Genomic DNA, 18,780 nt, shown 5'->3' with positions numbered 1-18,780 from the left:
GCTGTTTGTGTTTGCTGAGATGGGGACAGAGTCCAGCTGCTCTGCTTGCAGCTGTCTGATTCTTGCCAGAGCAGGTTGAAGTCTCTGGGCACAGTGTTGTGTCATCTTGGCCCTTGCCCTTGGGCAGTGGTGGATGTGTGCAGGAGGGGCTTGTCTGAAGTGCAGTGGTAGGAGCCACCAGCTCTTGGATCTCTTCTCACCTGTTTTCAGTGCTTGTTTTCGGCTAGTGGCTCTCCTGATACTTTAAGCTTGCTCTGCTGCTGAAACAAGTGGTTTCAGGTGTGTCATAGCACACAGGACAAACACAAGCTTGGAAACCAGTCTTGTTAATGCTAATTTGCAAAAATTGAGGTGGTTGCTCTGCTAAGTTTGATCACTTCTTTTGGTGTGTGTGAACACCAAGAGGGAGGGAACATCATGGGAGAGGGTGTTGGAGCGAGAGCTGCTTATATTGGTTTGGTATTCTGTGGCTTTAGGGTTGAGATAGATTAGCAGGCTGCTAAAATGTGTGGTGCTCCTCCTGGTCATGTCATTCCTCACATCTGTTCCAGAGGCTTTTCCCCTCCTCTTGTGCTTCTTTCCTTTTTGGTGGTGTTTCTTTTTGTCACTTTGGAGGTTTTTTAGTGTGTGTGTATCAACTGATGGAGCTCACTGAACTGTTGGAAAACTTTAACAGTCTTTCCCTGGTGGGTTTCTTTGGTGGCTCAGGGAACCCTCACTTAAGATCCAGCTGAGCACTGGAGCTGGTGTGGGGAATTGCCTCCTTCAAGTAATCGTGTTCATTCAAGACCTTTCTCACTTGACTTCATAGCATTGCATCAGTTTGATCCTATCTCTTCTCCATTTTATTCTCCAAATATTAGCAACCAATGAAGGATCTCCCACTTCCTGTGGCTTTTAATAAAGCTCTTCAGAAGAATCCCTGGCACTTCCCCTTGCAGGTTAAAGTGTTTTGGAGCCTCATGCCAGTGGCTTACGCTTTGACTGGTGGCAGGATCCACTGATTAATGAACTCGGGAACTGGCTTAGCTGGAACCCAGTCCAGCTTTTCTTGTTTTACTTCTGGGCATCTTTGCACACCTTTCACAATTTGTTTATTGAATTGGAGCTGACTCTTTTTTTTTTTTCCTGTGTGTCTGTGTTAGAAATTGTTGTGCTGGGATTGCTTTCACACCTGTTGCCTTCAGTCCTGGTGGTGCTGGGCAATACAAAAATGAGCAGAAACTGCTGCAGAGTTCTTGTGTGCTGCTTGAAGCTAACTATTGAGCAGAAAGGCTGTCATGGAAAAGTTTGAAAGTTAGTGTTGTAGGGCTCTTTTAATCTGCTGTTGCCTCAAATTAAGAGGATTAATACCTGTGTTGTGACATCTCTGTTAGTCCTTGACACGTTCTGTCCAAACTGGGGTTTTTAATTAGGCTTTCACTCAGCAGCATTCTGTGCCAAGGGTGACTTGTGTAAGGTTTCATCTTAGAGTTACCAAAGCACAGGCAGCTCCTGGCCATTGACAGTCCTGAAGCTGGGCCCAGCAGAAGAGCTGGAGTCCCACATGTGCTGCTTTGCAGGTTCATCCCAAAGGCCTGTCTGGAGAAAGGCAGGAATGAAAGTGCTCTTTCAGCTCCAAGTACAGTACTTCAGCAAAATCAAATTGAGCTGCTTGAGGTCAATGGGGGCTTTGTGTGTCCAAAGCAAATGCTTCTGTATGGGGTGGGGGAGTGCAGTCAAACAGCTGCAATAAGCTTAATTGCAGGTTGAAGCTGAACAAGATACTATCAGAGATTTTTGTCTCCTGCCTCTATACCTTCCTTGTCTTTTATCTTGACCAGTTTCTCATCCTTTGAGAACCTTTTTTGCTCTGAGCAGACTTGGCTGTCCTTTGTGTTGCTGTTAGCTTTGCAACTCAAGGCTTTGAGGTATCAATGTCATGTTCTTTGGGGAAACAAACCCAAAATGCATCAGGAGAGATGAAGATACTTGTCTGAAAACAAAGTACTGGGGAACTTGTTTGTGTTTGGCTTCAAATACACCTTATGTGAAAGGAAATCTTCTTCTTACTGTGGTTTAATCTAGTTTTATAACTTGGCAATAGGCAGAGTATTCAATATCCTGAAACCTCTTCCCTCCTGGACTTTCTTTGCTATTGAAAGATGGAGAGATTTTAAGTGAAATATTATTTTTTTAATACTATTTTGTCGGTAATATTGGTTATCTTTGGTTCATCTTCCAACAGGTAAAATTATCTGTGCTTCAGCTTGCTTTTGAATCAGGAAGTGTGAAATGTTAGACCAAAGCTGATCCTGAATGAAATAATTGATACCTTAATTGAGTTTCTTAGTGGAAACTATTTTTTCTTTCCAAACGGATAGGCAAGTGGGGCAAGAATCTAGTTCTAGAGGGGCAACAAATGGAAAATTAATCTTACCTGAGTGACAGATACCAACAAGTGATTTGCAAGCTGGACCATTTGAAGATAGTTAGAAGGCTCAGAACACTGAAAATGGTAATTTGTTGGGGTTGGGTTTTTTTTTTGTATTGAAGTTTATAGATCTTTAGAAGCCAGGGATAAAAACAATACTATTTGTGCAGGGTTTATGAGAAATGAAACTAAGGATGTTGTAGGAGTTACCTTGATGGTTATCTCTCATTACTTTTAGTGTATTTTCACACAAGACTGGTATATTAGATGTGTACCCAGTCTAGTATTTGTGACTGACAGGGTGATATTTTTGGATGTTCACAATCCCAGGTCAGGTTTTGTGGCAAGTGGTTGTGTTGTCCTGCAGCAGTGACTAACCAGTGACATGTGAGTTCATGTGACTGCTGCTAATGACAATCATTATGCAGTAAGCTTCTGTTACCATGCCTGGCTTTCATTTCAGAACTCTCCTTCACTGGTCAAGGCCTCAAGTTTCAAGAAGAGTTCAACATAAGTGTCCCACTCCCCTCCCTCCCTTTAACTTACTACTAGAAGCAGTAACACTTCCAATGCTATGCCCAGTTCTGGTGCCTCCAGTGTAAGAAGGACAGAGATGGTGGAGTGAGTCCAGAGGAGGCCACAAAGATGATTTAAAGCTTGGAGGACCTCTGCTATAAGGACAGGCTGAAGGAGCTGGGGTTGCTCAGTTTGGAGAGAAGACTCCAAGGGCACCTTAGAGCTGCCTTCCAGTACCTGAAGGGAGCCTGCAGGAAGGCTGCAGAGGGAATTTTCCTGAGGATATCTAGAGACAGGCCAAGGGGGAATGGTTTGAAGCTGAGGCAGAGCAGGGTTAGACTGGATCTGAGGAAGAAGTTTTTCAGGAGGAGGGTGGTGAGACTCTGGAATAGGCTGCCCAGGGAGGTTGTGGCTGCTTCTTCCCTCAGGGTGTTGAAGGCCAGGCTGGATGAGGCCTGAGTCTGGTTGAGAGCTGTCCCTGTCCATGATGGGGAGTTTGGATCAGACAATCTCTGAGGTCTCTTCCAACCTGAGCCATTCTGTGAATATTTTCTTAACTGACTCTTCTTGCAGGCTGCTTGCTGACCATCAAATGGTGGGGCTGGGAGGGTCTGTATGTATGTATGGCTCATGCAAAGCATGGGATTTTTTTTTTCACATGTCAGTTGTGAAGGAGTTTTCTCAGGCCTCTAAATGCTAGGTTGCATGTTTCAGTTTCAGGTTCACAGAAGAAGGGGAAATGGCTCAAGAAACCAACCGCAGCCAGGTGCCCATGCTGTGTTCCACTGGCTGTGGGTTTTACGGGAATCCTCGAACCAACGGCATGTGCTCAGTGTGCTACAAAGAACACCTGCAGAGGCAGAACAGCAATGGTAGAATTAGCCCTCCTGGTAAGTCATGCTAACACTGCTGGCTGAACAAGGAAAAACGACACAGCAGACAGCAGCTTGGTCAGGACACCCCCAGGCACAAATCCAGGCTGGGTGGAGAGTGGTTTGGGAGTAGCTCTGAAGGAAGAGACTTGGAAGGAGGGGGGTGTTGGTTGCTGAGAAGCTCCCCATGAGCCAGCAGTGCCCTCATGCAGGCCAGAGGGCAGCTGTGTGCAGGGCTACAGCAGGAGGAGTATGACCAGCAGGGCAAGAGAAGGGATTCACCCCCTTTGCTCTGCTGAGATCCCACCTCCAATATTGCCTCCAGTTCTGGTGTCCCCAGTATAAGAAGGACACAGAGCTGCTGGTGTGAGTCCAGAGGGGGCCACAGTGATCCAAGGGCTGGAGCACCTCTGCTATGGGGACAGGCTGAGGAAGCTAGGGGTTTGTTCAGCCTCGAGATGACTCCAGGGGCACCTTAGAGCTGCTTTCCAATAGCTGAAAGGATTCTCCAGGAAGGCTGAAGAAGCACTTTTCCTAAGGGCGTCTAGAGACAGAACAAGGGGGAATGGTTTGAAGCTGAGGGACAGCAGAGTTAGATTGGATCTTAGGAAGAAATTCTTCAGTAGGAGGGTGGTGAGACTCCAGAATAGGCTGCCCAGGGAGGTTGTGGTTGCTTCCTGCCTGGGGGTGTTAAAAGCCAGGTTGGATGAGGCCTTGAGCAGCTGAGTCTGGTTGAGAGGTGTCCCTGCCCATGGTGGGGAGGTTGGAGTAGGTGATCTCTGAGATCCCTTCCAACCTGAGCCATTCTAGGATTATTGTCAGAATGTTGCAGTTTATGCTGAGAAAGCTGTTTGTGGATACTTTTATATAAGAGAAAACAATAACTATTTCAAAGCTCCAGCTTCAAAATCTTGTGCTGTGTGATTTCTGGGGTCCTGGGGCTTGAACACGATCAAAATATGGCCAAACAGAATTAATTTCTGTAAAATTACCTTTCATTATGATCTAGACAGACTCAATTACTTTCCTGGCTGGTGGCATGGGGGTCAAAGAATAATTGCATTGTATGACTTCTGTAATCCCAGGAAGCAGCAGAACACATTGACGTGAGTGTTTTCCTTCCAGCAACTTCTGTCACTAGTATAACTGAATCCTTACCAGTTCAGTGCACAGAAGGCAGCACCCAGGAAACTCAGTCACCTTTAGATTCTACATCGACTCCATCTATGCAGCCAAGGTAAGGTGCTTGCTATTGTGCTGTGTTCTTAAGTAAAAATGTGAATCAAGGCAATCCCAGAATTGTTCTGAAGTGTGCTGATACTGCATAGGTAGGGCCTGGGTTAGGCAAAGGTAAGAACTAACAGCTCACTTTAAAGCATGGGATCTGGCAGTCAATAGTAGCTGATCTGTCAGCTACATCTTGCATTCAAATGCAAATTTGTCTTTGGAATTTAGCCTCAAATAGGAGCATTGCCAGCTTCGTGCTGTTCTAGAGAGCTTTGTCTGGCTAGTCTTCTGAATCCACAATCTGCAGTTGGTTGTACATTTACCAAAGGAGAGCTCTTTACATCTTACAAATGGGAGGTTTTTGTTAAAAGGCAGAAAGCTCTCCTGAATGCATGATAATGTGTTAAACTAGAAGGTGCAAGGTAGCCCAAGATAAATGTGTCTAGGTGACATGCACCTAGGATGTCTCCTGCAAGCTTGGTATCTGTCAGAATGAATGCAGCTCTCTGTTGGCATTTGCTACAGCAGTGCCAAGGGACAAATGGTGACTCTGTGGTAAGCACTCAGGCAGCACTAGCATCTGACCACTGACTTCCTGATCCTCCTCACTCACACTGCTCCTGCCTGGGTTTCTGGTGCAATGGGATTCTGGCCAGGAGCATCACTGAAGAAAGTTGAAAGTGGTGATGAAAGGATGACTGGGTCAGGATGGACAAAACCGCTTGGATCACAGCTGGGAATGGAGTTTTCCTCTGTCCTCATCACAAGTGTCCAGGGCATAGAAGCTGTTCCACAGCAACCATACTGTCCTCCCCTGACTCACAAATGGAGCCTGCTCAAAGTGCAAGGCTAGGGATGCTCCACCATTGGCAACCAAGTGAACAGGGGAGATGCCTGAATCTTAGTACAGGTTGTGCTACTGAACTGATTTCTTACTAAACAAGTAAGTTCCAGCTGGCTTGTTGAGACACAATGTTCTTGTGTAAGTCACCCAGACTGCGTGCTCTCCATTTCTAAAAGCCAAATTTGTTTCTATTTAGTGGCTGCATTTCACTTCAGAATGAGACAGCCAGCAGTGACTGAAGTGCTTGGGAGAACTTTTGGAGTGAGAAATGTTAGTGTTATACTATGGCAGGTGACCTGCAGTCATATTCATTCCAGCTTTCCTTTTTAGAACCAGAATGTAGTAAAATGCAGCCCAAGGGTGATTTCATCAGTTAGTGTTGGTTGATTATGTTCAAACTGTTTTCTGCTCCTCAGCTTTTTATAGGAGGTGTTATATCTCATGCTTGTATCCTGCATATGCACTCAGAGCTAGGTGCCATGCTTGATGCTATATCTGATCTTTCCTTTCTGAGCTTTCTAATTGGGGTAGAAATGGATATCTTACCCTGGTACAACCCTTCTGGTATGTGTTTGAAAAATAAATAAATAAATAAATAAATTCATCCAGATCAGTGCTCAGAGGTAAACTGGGCAGTGCCTTGGGTTTTCCTCATACCACCTTTCCAATGCCATGGAAGAGGGAAGAAAGCTTTGATCACTGCTTTAATTACTGGTTACAGCAGAAATGAGGGGATGGTTGCTCTTAGACTTGCACTTCAAAAAATTGTCCTTTTTTTTCTTTTTTTTTTCCCCCAAAATAAAAGTGATTCAACTTCAAAACTCTGAAGCATTACTAGAGACTGATGTTCAGTAAATTGGCAGTGCCCTTTTGTAGATGCTCAAGCCTGCAGATGGAGGCCTACCTGCAGTTCCAGGCAATTTAAATTATGACTCCAAAGTCCTGGTTGTGTCATGGACTGCTGGTAGGGCTTTGGTGGTTCATGGGCTGCTGGATAATCCAATTTCTTTGATTCAGAATGAATCTCTTGAGTGTAAACCAATTGGGCATATGGGACAGTGTCACATCTCACTTGGTACTCCAGCTGTGTCTTGTCCCACAGTAGAGCTGATGGATGAGCAGCTTGGCTGTGGCTGCCAGGATTGAGTCTCTGTCCCACAACTCTCTAAGGGCTTCATCTGTGAGTTTCTGGCCACGCTGTGATTTTTAGCAGAATGGCTGGCAGGGCTGGGCAGTTTGGCCTGCACCACTTCACACTGTGAAAATCTGAGGGGTTCTGTGCACAGCTGCAGATGTTTTATTGCTGGAGACACTGACATGCTGCAATTTTCTTGTTCATAGCACTAGAACACCAAAGGCAGCTCCTCTACAATTATCTTGCTGACTTAGGGTAGAAAAATCCTTGCTTATTGAGTGTTGCATTGCTGCTTCCCTGTGGAAGAATGGTATGCCAAGCTACCCCAAAAGACTGTGTTTTCCCTTTTTATGGTTAAACTGCTTCATTGCATTCAGTATGAATGCAAAAGTGTTTAACTTTTTACATCAATTCCCATTGTCCAGGATGCTTAGACACTGATGGTTTGCAGTGGTTACAGACAACTTCAGAGGGAACAGTTTTGACACACATTGAACTAGATATTGATGGAAGAGTATTTTTTTTCCCCAGGAATGCTTCATAGACTGTGAATATGCTTCATAAAATTAACAACTTTTCTCTTGCACCCTTTTCTTCCCTACTCCTTCCAGCCCTGTGTCCAGTCAGTCCCTTCTAACAGAATCTGTAGCATCATCCCAACCGGATAGCACGGCTGTGGACAAAACAGTACCTGAGACAGAAGAGTTGCAAGGTTGGTGTCTAGTTTTCAGAGACAGAACTTATTATTTTATTAATTTTGGCTGTTCTTAATACACTTTTATTTTTCCAAGAGCTGCCTTACTCTCAAATCCAATTATTCTGTGAAACTGGAAGGCAAAATAAGGCTAAACTTTCTTTTAAGAAAAGACAAGTCATAAACTGAAACCTTTCATCTTGAGCTGGTGATTTCAGTACCTGCCATAACAGGTATTAATTGTGCTTGGGAGTGCACATCATAGACCAGTCTGGTTTTCTGGGTTTATGCCACAGCTATTCCATGTCAGCAGAGTTTTGAGTATCTGTTACTTCTCACTGTAGTCCTTTGCAGCAAATAGCAGCAGTTTGTGACTGTATCTGTGATGGAGGAATGCTATGGCATAGCTGTTTTAAGAACAGTGTCATGAAACACCTAGGATAGAACCTTTCATCTCTGAACTGTAGTGGGGTCATATTTTGATCCACTGAAATTCACTTTATCAAATACAAAAATCACCAAACTACAAACTCTGCTTACTTGAAAAGAGTTGAGTGACTTGAACTAGATTGGCCTAAAAACCTTGCTGCTTGTACAAGGCAAATTCATTTTTCTTTCCATGTGCAAGTTTGCAGAGCTTTCTAAATAATACTGCTTAGGAAAAGGCAAAAAAAAAAAAAAAAGGATAATAGCCAAGATCCAGTCAGATTTGCAATCCATAGGCATTAGAAAAGGTATTTAAAGGTAAGTCAGTAAATATCTTGCCCTTACTTGTGCTGACACAGCTGAGGCTTCAGTGGGTTATGTTTCTGTAGGCTAGTTCTAACCATAGGAGTTTGGGTTTTCCACAGATTCAACATCTAAGTCCACTTAAAGATGCTAAATATGTATTTATTTTTTTTCATTGTACTTCTGGTGTCAAAGTTCTGCTTTTCAGATGCTTAGCAAAACCTGAGCTCTCCCTTTTGTGGGAGGGAATAGAAGAGTCCTTATTCAGCTCCTGTGCTGAGTGAGGCCACCTCAGTCCCACAAACAGCAGCTGTGAAACTCTGAGGTTTAATGCTAACACCATTTTTGTACCAGCCCTTGAGATGCCAACTGGAAACATGTTTACTCTTCAAAAGCTAGATGCCAGACAGATAATTCCTGCCTTTTAGTTAGCTTTCTGGAGCTGAGAGCTCTTGTTGCCTCAGCTTTGTCAGTGCACAGAAGGCATGCTTTTAATGCTGACCAGCTCGAGAGAAGCACAAGTGCTGAAAAGGTTTGAGCCTTAAATTCCCTGTTATTTGCACAGCAGAGGGAGGTTTGCAGGCTGGATTTTTTAGTTGATGTACCTCTAAGGAGCACAAGTGTGGCTCTGCTTTCATCCTGGTTCTACAGTGCAGGGAACCTGGCATGTGCTGCATGCTAGCTGTAACCCAGCTCCCACACAAGTGCATCCCTCTCTGGGACCCCCAGAAGTAAAACATCTCAGGCACTGCAGCTTTACACTGATGTGGATGTTTCATATCAGATAATATCAAGGCAGCTTCTGTAAGCTGATCTTGCTGCCTTGTCTCTGTATTTTGTTGTTCTTCCTGGCAGTATTGTGATTTTTTTCATCTTCTACCCAGTGCCTGAATTTGTCAGTCTGTTTTTTTGCATCCTTTTTTTGGCTTAGCTGTAAGTTGAAACTCTAGGTTTTGCAGCATCTTCTGTCTCTTCACTGGGAGGTGGAGGGGGTGCTTTAATTTAATTTAAAACAGTCTTTGATGCTTGTGCTGTGAGGTGACTTGAGCCTGTGAAAAGACTTTCTCAGCTGCTTTGCAGAAGAATGTCTCTCTTTGCCCATCTGTGTAAACTTAGGCTCCTTCTAATTTTCCACCTCTAATTCTCCCTCTGAGAAGATGAGATGAGTTTCTTAGCTAGAAGCTGTGACTTCAGGGGCCTATTCATATTTTACAATGTATATGACAAGGATCAACCTCTCTCAGGTGTACTCAGCTGTGTCCTTTTCTTTGTACCATAGCGATTTCGAAGCTAAGAACACCACCAGCATGTAATTGCAGTTCTAAATTACAATCCCTATTTATAACTCACAGTGGCAGGGTCAGCCTCATTTCCTGGAGAGTTGCTCCTGTGCTGTCCCTTAACTAAAAATCACAGGAAACGTCAGGCTGCCAGTTTTTTTTAGAGTATTTTGCTTTGGAAATGTGAGTTTGGAAAGAAAGCAGCCTGCATGGGATGCTGAGTGGATTTCATTGGGTTGCTGTTGCAGTTGTGCATCTTAAAGTTCACACACATACCCTGAATTTGAATTTTAGGCTGTTGTCAAGGGTGCAATAGATGTGTGTGCTCCTAGGGTATTTAGTATTGTCTGGCTCCCTAGTGTTTAGAATTGAAAAAAGGGGTAGCTAGCTGCAGACTGAAGAACTTAGAATGCTGCTTCTGTTGATGTGAGGGAGGAGGAAAAGGAATTGTCTGCTTTGATCATTGTTCTGTACTTATGCTGATACACATCTTGCTTCACTGCAACTTCTGTTCTGGAGCAAATTGTGCCATGTTACTCAGAGGAGGGCCACAAAGGTGATCCAAGGTCTGGAGCACCTCTGCTATGAGGACAGGCTGAGGGAGCTGGGGGTGTTCAGCCTGGAGAAGGCTCCAGGGGCACCTTAGAGCTGCCTTCCAGTACCTGAAGGGATCTTCCAGGAAGGCTGCAGAGGGACTTTTTTTCTAAGGGTGTCTAGAGACAGGACAAGGGGGAATGGCTTGAAGCTGAGGGAGTGCAGGGTTAGACTGGATCTAAGGAAGAAGTTCTTCAGTAGGAGGTTGGAGACTGGTATATAGGCTGCTCGGGGAGGCTGTGGATGCCTGGGGGTGTTGAAGGCCAGGTTGGATGAGGTCTTGAGCAGCCAAGTCTAGTGGAGGTGTCCATGGTGAGGAGGTTGGAGCAGATGATCTGAGGTCCCTTCCAACCTGAGCCTCAGGTGAATGCTGTTGGATCACTGGCATCAACTTCAGTGGACCTTATTAGAGCTGGATCAGTAGATGGTCCTGGAAAGAAATGGATTGATTCCTTAGAGAGGAAACATCAGTAAGATGTAAAACTGAACTCTGTAGGTAAGAGTGCTCTGAAACAGTGTGTTGGAGGAAGGTTCCTTCAGCCTGATGTTAACAAGTCAGCAAGCACTTAGCTTCACCTTCCATTCTTCCAGAGCAGTGGCTGTTTGGATGCACTTGAGGTCCGTGTAGCTGTTCCTAGCCTTCTTGTGGGGATGAGGAACCTTTGTCTTTATGAAGCTCTGTCCAGTAATGCAGAGGTGACACGTGTGACATCCAGAGTAGGCAGAGAGAAGAGATGAGTTGCATGCTGTGGCTGCAGGGGTACAGGCACTGCAGTTTGCTGCCTCTCATGGGTGCTGTTTCCATGGTCAGTTGCAGTACACTGGAGTTCAGGTTTGGCACAAGCAAAGAAGTAGCAAAAGCTGTTGCCTTTAGGAGGAAATCCAAGATCTGCTTGTTTTGATCAGCAAAGAGCATGCTTTAGAAAAGAGGGAAGTTCCAGCAGCCAGCCCAGCTTGTCAGCTGCAGATAAATGTGTGCTCCAGCTTTATTCCTTTTTGGTGAGCTGGCAGCTCAGAGTAGTGGCAGCCAGTGCTTTCCTTCTCTGGTTAAAGGTGGAGCTGGGGGAAGGGAGGGGAGATCAGTTCAAGGAAAGCAGTGGCCTGGAATCTAAACAAAGTACAGCAGCTGGGAGTGGCTGCAACCTGTTTCCTGCAGGCTCCAGAGTGGGTGGTACTGCTTTTTACCTGGCTTTTTATTGCCCTCATCACAGCTACTGTGGAGACAGAGTGCTAAACACTGGCACCTTGTCATCTAAAGGTGGCTTAAGGGCTCCTTGTTGTCATAGAGGACTTGAAGTCAAATGGCTGGCTTCCTTGAAAAATCAACTTGAGGTTGCTACAGTAGATACAAAGTGACTTGTGGCAGCAGCAGCAGAATCTTCCCACTTCAGCTCCACAGCGAGCAGCAGCCCTTAAATATTTTTAAACCTTTTAAATGTGAGAGTCATACCCACAAAAGATCCCACATACATGTGTTAAAAGCAGGGAACATGGCCAGTTTGCCCTGCATTTGGCTAACAGAGGCTTTAGGCAAACTTCTCTTGAGGTAACTGGATTTGTTTCCCAACAGGAAATGCAAATTTGAGGATGTTAACTGCTCAGCAGTAGCTCTTAGCATGCATCTGTCATAATGCATGAATAAGTGCTGCAATGTCTGTGCTGTACAGCACTGCAGAATCCATTTGAGGAAATCTTACTACTTTCAGTACTTGCCTCACATCTTTTCATCCTTACTGCTTTTGATTCTTGCAAATGCTTGGATTCTATGGGCCCCCTCAGAAATGTGCCCTTCAACAGCCATTTAAAGCCATTGAATGCTAGGGGTTAGGGTTTTTGTTGTTGTTTGTGAGAGTGGTTTTGGTTTGGGGTTTTTTGTTTGCTTTGGTTTGGGGTTTTTTGTGTGTTTTTATATGTGTGGGTTTTGTTTGGCTAGATTTTTTGTTTGGTTGGTTTGTTTTGTGTTTTTGTTGTTGTGGTGTAGTTTTGTTGTTTTTTTTTTTCTCCCCAAAGTTTCAATTCTTACAAATTTCAGACAAGGAAAATCTGTTTGTGAAATAGATGGTGATTTCTAAATGCTCTAATGCACCATGTGTAACAGTCTGTCTCTGGAATATGCTGTCCACTGAGCACAGCCTTTGCCAGCAGTCAAGTATTGTGCTACCTGTTGCTGTTGCTTGGGACAGACCACAATGTTTGGTTACAAGGGCATCCAGCAGTAGGACATGGGGCAGTGGTTTTAAACTAGAGAAGAGCAGGTTTAGGTTGGGCATTAGGAAGTAGTTCTTCTCTGTGAGCACTGGAACAGGTTGCCCAGGGAGGTGGTGGAGGTCCCATCCCTGGAGATATTCAAGGTCAGGCTTGGTGGGGCTCTGAGCAGCCTGATCTAGTGGAGGATGTCCCTGCTGACTGCAGAGGGGTTGGACTGGATGACCTCTAAAGCTCCCTTCCAACCCTACCCATTCTATGGCTCTCTGATACACTGCAAAAGTGGAAAGTGCTGTTTCCTTTCAGCAGCACAGGAGGAAGCCTCAGCAGAACTGGCATGCAGAAGGGCAGTCAGCTGGCACAGGGCTAGCACAGAACTGCATCTGACAGCCTCTGCCTAACAGAAGTCCAGCTGCACAGAGATCCTGCAGCTCTTTCCCTGATAAAGGTCTGGGTTTGCTGTTGTCTTGTCTCTGCAGCACTGCTTCAAGCTCTCTTCCCAGCTGGAGCTTGCTTTCCTTTGCTGCAGATACTCCTAGCTTGGTGTACTTTACTTACTGGAGATCTAGCAGTGGCTGCTAGGCAGAGATTGCCTCTTAGCCCTTCCTTCAATGAAGTTGAGGTTTTTTTGTTTCTATTTCTGTTTTGTAATGTAAGGAATGTGCAAATATTTGAGGAAAAGGGGCCAGTTTCTATTTTCACCTGAGTCAGGCAAATGCTACTATTACTTATGTTCTCCCTTACCACCTGTAACCTGTCCCTTGCAGATGTGAGAGAATATTAAAGTAGGTTGGAAGCTGTCTTAGCAAAAATCTTTAAAATGTGGTATTTCCCTGCTTCCTTCTGGGTTTCAGGATGGTGTAATTCCTCCCTGGCAATCTATCTTGGGCTAATGGTTTCTCACCCCAGGTGCTGACTAGCCCCTGTGTAGGCTTTTCCCAGGTGTGCTGCTGCAGCAGTCTCAACAGTGGTAGAGGCTGTTCTGAAATGCTGCATTTGTGTGGCCTTTTATTGCAGCCTTCAGCAAAAATAGTGCTGGGTCAGTATTTGAAAGGGAGAGTTTTACTCCACTGATCCTAATATCAGTGCTTTTCCCAAGCAGATGCTGGTAACCCTGGTGGGGAAACACTTGGGTGTGGATTCCTCTTCCCAGATCTGGCAGCACTGAGTCTTCACCCTTACAGCTAATTTTTAATTCTGCTGTTTCTTGGTGGTGTTTTTGTGTTGTGAACTCTGTGTGAGCATGCAGTGAATTCTCTCCTTGTGAACATCTAGAAGGAAGAAGTTCCAGTACCCTGAGTCTGTTACACTTGAGATGTGGAAGCTGCAGCCAAATGGTTTACCTCAGAACCTAAATTTACCACAAGGGCTTTAGGTGATCATCTAATTCAGAGAGAGGAAAGGGAGAGGGATAGACCTTGTGTTTCATTGTTCTTATTCCCCTCTTTTAATGCCAGCTTCAGTGTCAGAGAATGCAGAGCCTACACCTGAAGAACCAGACAAGTCACTTGACAAACCGAAACAGAAAAAGAATCGTTGCTTCATGTGCAGGAAGAAGGTTGGGCTGACTGGTAAGGAACACTCATCTCACTGCTCCTGGACTTGGCTTAGGCTTTGGACCTGTTGCAAGGCCCTAAGGGAAAAGTGGGGCATGGTCATTTCAGTGGTGTTGATTTGAAATGACATTTGGCCAAAGGTGCTTTCAGCTATCACTTCCTAGAGTTAGTCACAAAATCACAGAGTGCTAGGGGTTGGAAGGGACCTCAGAAGACTAAGTCCAACTCCCCTGCCAGAGCAGGATCACCCAGGGCAGGCTGCACAGGAATGTATCCAGGTGGGTTTTGAATGTCTCCAGAGAAGGAGTACTCCACAACCTCTCCGGGCAGCCTGCTCCAGCACCCTCAGAAAGAAAAAGTTTTTTCCGTAGCTTCCCATGGAATCTTCTCTGCTCCAGCTTGCCCCTGTTGCCCCTTGTCCTGTTACTGGACATCCTTGAGCAGCAGTCACTCATGAATCATTTTGGTTTTCAACTTCCTGTCTTTAAGTGAATTTCACAATCCCAAACGCTTCCCTTTGGAAGTCTGCTTAGCTGAGAAATTAGATTATAGCTGGCTGCTGTTCACTAACCAGCTTTGCAGTGGTTGAGCAAGAGGGCCTGAGAAGAATGGAGTTGTATGGGGTGAAGACCTGTAACCAAAGGAGGAGAGGTCTCCAGGAGTATGTGTTGTGGGAGGAAGGGAAGGGGCAAGCCAAACCTTCCTGTAATTACTTCAGAATGGATTCCTTATGCTGCTTGTGCTTTCTGCACAGGCTCCTTGGCTGGTGTAGTAGGTTGAAATTACCCCCAAAATAAAATTGCCAGACCAGCTCAGTTGGAAAGCAAATGAAGTTGTATTTACAAGCAAAACTGCAATCTAGAAACATGAAATGCAATGAGTGTGTACAGAATATACAAGATTTACAGGTATTTACAATTTATAAATAACACAAGAACCCCTCTGGACAAAACCAGGGGGTTAGTAACAGCTTTCACCCCTCTCTGCTCCCTTCCCTTCTGTAGAAGGGAAAAAGAGGAGAAAAGCAGAGAGTAGCTTTTTAGTACTTAGCCCCAAGAAGAATGCAGCCAAGGTCAGCAAGTCAGCAGAAGCACCAGCTAGTATCTGCTAGAGTGAAGAGCTGAGAAAAGAGCAAGAGTTAGTTTATACATCTAACTTTACTAAGTGTCAGACCAATAGGATCTGGAGGTGCTGGAACGCCTCCAGGGAAGGGCCACGAGGATGAGCAGAGGGCTGGAGCTCCTCTTTTATGAAGACAGACTGAGTGAGTTGGGGCTATTCAGTCTGGAAAAGAGAAGGCTCCAAGGAGACCTTATTATGGCCTTCCAGTATCTTAAGGGGGCTACAAGAAAGCTGGGGAGGGACTTTCTAGGGTGTGTCAGGTAATGATAGGACTGGGGGGGTGGGTAGATAGAAATGGGTAGATTCAGATGGGATGTTAGGAAGAAATTCTTCCCCATGAGGGTGGTGAGACACTGGAACAGGTTGCCCAGGGAGATTTTTAAGGCCAGGCTGGATGTGGCTCTGAGCAACTTGATCTAGTGTGAGGTATCCCTGGCCATGGCAGGGGGGTTGGAACTGGCTGATCCTTGAGGTCCCTTCCAACCCTAACAATTCTATGATTTAAACCTTACCATGATTTTCCTTTTACATCCCATGGTAACCTATTTACATGCTACCCCTTTCTACTCAATCTATGGAAAACCTGCCAAAGCATCAGCCTAAAACTTCCACAGGTGGTTGACACTGAGGTGTTTTGGTGAGCAGCTGAGGCTGCTGTCCTGAGCAGTGCTGCTGTTTGTGTCGGCAGGCTTCGAGTGCCGGTGCGGGAACGTGTTCTGCGGCATGCACCGCTACTCAGACGTGCACAGCTGCTCCTACAACTACAAAGCTGATGCTGCTGAGAAAATCAGAAAAGAGAACCCTGTAGTCGTTGGGGAAAAGATCCAGAAGATCTGAACTGCTGCTTCTGCTGGAACGTGAGACTCCTCTGACCATCTGCAGATTGAATTGACTTGAGCTTTTCTTTCCTTAGTCACCAGGAGCGTAGAGCAGTGTACCTTGCCTAGACCTTTTAATCATGCATGTCAGCAGATGAATAGATTCTTTGGGGGTTGGGGGTTTGGTTTGGTTTTCTTTTTGTTTTGGGGTTTTTTTGTTTGTTTGTTTTGTTTCTGGTTTGTTTTTGTTTGTTTGGAAAATGAGACTGAACTTTTCATTGCAGTTTTCTGTGGCTGAAGACTTAAGTAAACTTTACAAGTATTATCCTTTTAAGATCATTTTAATTTTAGTTGAGTGCAGAGGGCTTTTATAACAAATGTGGAGAAAACTTTTTGGTTGTGTTTTTTTGTTTGTTTGTTTTTTGGAGGGCTGTGCTTTTCCAGGATCAAACGTGCATGCATTACCTTTTGCAGTTTATTTTCTTGTTGTATATAAGCTTTTCTCTGCAGCACAAATTCCTTTTTTTTTTTTGGTTTGTTTTTTTGGGGGGGTTGGTTTTTCTTTTTTTTTTTTTGATAATGCCTTGTATGGCACAACTAGTTATCAGTAACTGAATGTATTTTAATCATTATGGCTGCTTCTGTTGGGTTTATTTTTTTTGTTTGTTTCCCCATTAATGAGAGGTTCTACATGTTGGCATATTAGCTTGTTTGCACCCTCTACCTATTTATGTATGAATCATTTGTAATGAGAGTGCGTGCTGAGATTTGTCTGCCTGGATTTGGTTTGGTTTTCTGTTATTTTTTTTTTTAAGTTGACATTGGGGTTTGTTTGTTTGTGTGTGTGTGCGTGGGGGGAAGGCTGTATGCACCTCACTGACTGCAGGTTTCGTTGGGGTTACATCCATCAGTCTGTCTGTACACAAAAAATGAAGAATGATCTGAAGTACCTGTGCTGTATTTATGTTTATCCACGTCTTAACTTTGATTAAATAAAATTGGAAAAAAAAATCCACACCTGAGCCTCTCTGCCTCTTGCTGCTGTGTCAGTTGGGTCTCTCTTGCTTTATTCTCATGGGCATCTGCCACTGCTGAGTCCTTTCCCCTCCGTTTATTCACAGAGCAGAGCCCAACATCAGCTCACTTCTGATTCTCACCTACAGCTAGCCAGAGACACTGCAGTTGCCACAATCTCTCTACCTTGTGCATTGGCACTCAGAGAGCTCTCCATGCTCCCTGTGCAGCATGTCATAGAATCAGTCAGGGTTGGAAGGGACCACAAGGATCAGCCAGTTCCAACCCCCCTGCCATGGGCAGGGACACCTCACACTACATCAGGCTGGCCAGAGCCTCATCCAGCCTGGCCTTAAACACCTCCAGGGATGGGGCCTCAACCACCTCCCTGGGCAACCCATTCCAGGTTCTCACCACTCTTGTGGTGAAGAACTTTTGTCACTCATGTGGGACTTGGGGTCCTTTGTGACCATGTCCTTAAGTTGGGGGCAGACCTGCAGGTGAAAGATGTGGATCCACAGCCTGCTCAGGGGCTGCCTGTGTGATTCTGCTACTAAGAAACACAGCAGTGGGGGTGGGATCCACTGTCTGACAGCAGTGCACAGACTTCTGTGAAGGTAGGGGAGAGAATGGTTCTGGAGACACTTCCTCTGGTGAGATGTCTGCTTCTGAGGTTTGAAATCCACACTGCCACAACCACCCTCCACATTCCCCTTAGCAGATGTGCAGGCTAAGTGATCCCTGTTTGGGGGCAGGGGGGATTTTCTTTGGTCTTGTGAGGGTGCCCAGTAAGTTTCTTTAATGAAGATGGCCTTTGCTTGTCAGATCAGAGGCTGTGCCTCTGCCATTCAGCCACCCTGGTTATCCAAAGTACTGAAGGGTTGAGTGGTTTATGCAGTGTCATGGTAACTTCAGCCTCTTCTGCTTATCACCAGCCTTAAGAGCACACTAAAGCAGAACTAATTCTGCTCCAGATGGCACTGATCTGCTGCTGAGATTTCACTTGGTAACTTGCTGCTGCTCTGAAGCATTTGTGAGATGAATGAGATTTGGCTTTATTTAAAACATTCCGTTTTTCACCAGAGCTGCCTCCATCCTTGAAAATTCAGAATGCTCTTTAAAAGCTGTGGCTGGCAATTAGTAGACAAAGCAGCACACTGAGCATCTCAACACCCCGCAGCAGCAGGAGCTTTCTCTGTGGATAGCTAGGGAAAGGAAGCTGCAAGACACAATCAGTGAAGTATCTTGTGCTTAAAAATGGCCTAACCACAACCTAGGAAGCACAACACAATGGGGTTGGCTTTTATACTGAAGGAGAGAATAACTGACTCTCTCAGGTAAGTTCTGGTAATGGTCTGCCTTTGGGGGTCATGGATCTTGTGTTTCCTTGGAGCATTTGCTAAACTCTCTCTTACAGAGGATGGGAGAGCAGCAGCCTCCTCTTTCGTGGGTGTTTGCTTTCCTCTCTTGCTGCTTCCCTGTTCTTTAATCCTTCTGTTTGCCTCCTCCCTCTTCCCTTCTTCTGATCTCCCTTTTCTACAGTGTCCTTTTCTCTCCCTTCTGATCTGGCACTTCAGGGCCAAGCAGAGAGGAGACTGTCGATTGCACAATGTGGGGAAATCCAATCGTGCTTGTAGCTGAGAGACTAAAAGAAGAAAAGGTACAAGCAGAGCAACTGCCTTCAGCAGTCACACCACCACCTGTTAGGAAGCAGCAACTCTTCTGACCCTCAGTTACTCAGCAGGAAACATAACTGTGCCT

The 18,780-nt window shown here is 45.2% G+C and overlaps 1 protein-coding gene across 1 annotated transcript in view; it reads left to right on the top strand.

Annotated features, from left to right (window-relative positions):
* The window catches only part of ZFAND6 (zinc finger AN1-type containing 6), a 36,814-nt gene extending 20,306 nt beyond the window's left edge, over positions 1-16,508 (top strand). The window contains exons 2-6 of the mRNA XM_054387934.1: positions 3,644-3,819; positions 4,927-5,038; positions 7,619-7,719; positions 13,967-14,080; positions 15,876-16,508. Of these exons, the coding sequence (XP_054243909.1) occupies positions 3,669-3,819; positions 4,927-5,038; positions 7,619-7,719; positions 13,967-14,080; positions 15,876-16,024 (627 nt within the window). The 5' untranslated portion in view covers positions 3,644-3,668 and the 3' untranslated portion in view covers positions 16,025-16,508. The remainder of the gene's footprint in view (positions 1-3,643; positions 3,820-4,926; positions 5,039-7,618; positions 7,720-13,966; positions 14,081-15,875) is intronic.
* The last annotated feature ends 2,272 nt before the right edge of the window (positions 16,509-18,780 follow it).

The sequence above is a fragment of the Indicator indicator genome, chromosome 16 (assembly GCF_027791375.1).
Source record: "Indicator indicator isolate 239-I01 chromosome 16, UM_Iind_1.1, whole genome shotgun sequence".
NCBI classification, from domain to species: domain Eukaryota; kingdom Metazoa; phylum Chordata; class Aves; order Piciformes; family Indicatoridae; genus Indicator; species Indicator indicator.
Note: the sequence above shows the minus strand (reverse complement) of the source record. Positions and strands in the feature narration are given on the sequence as shown.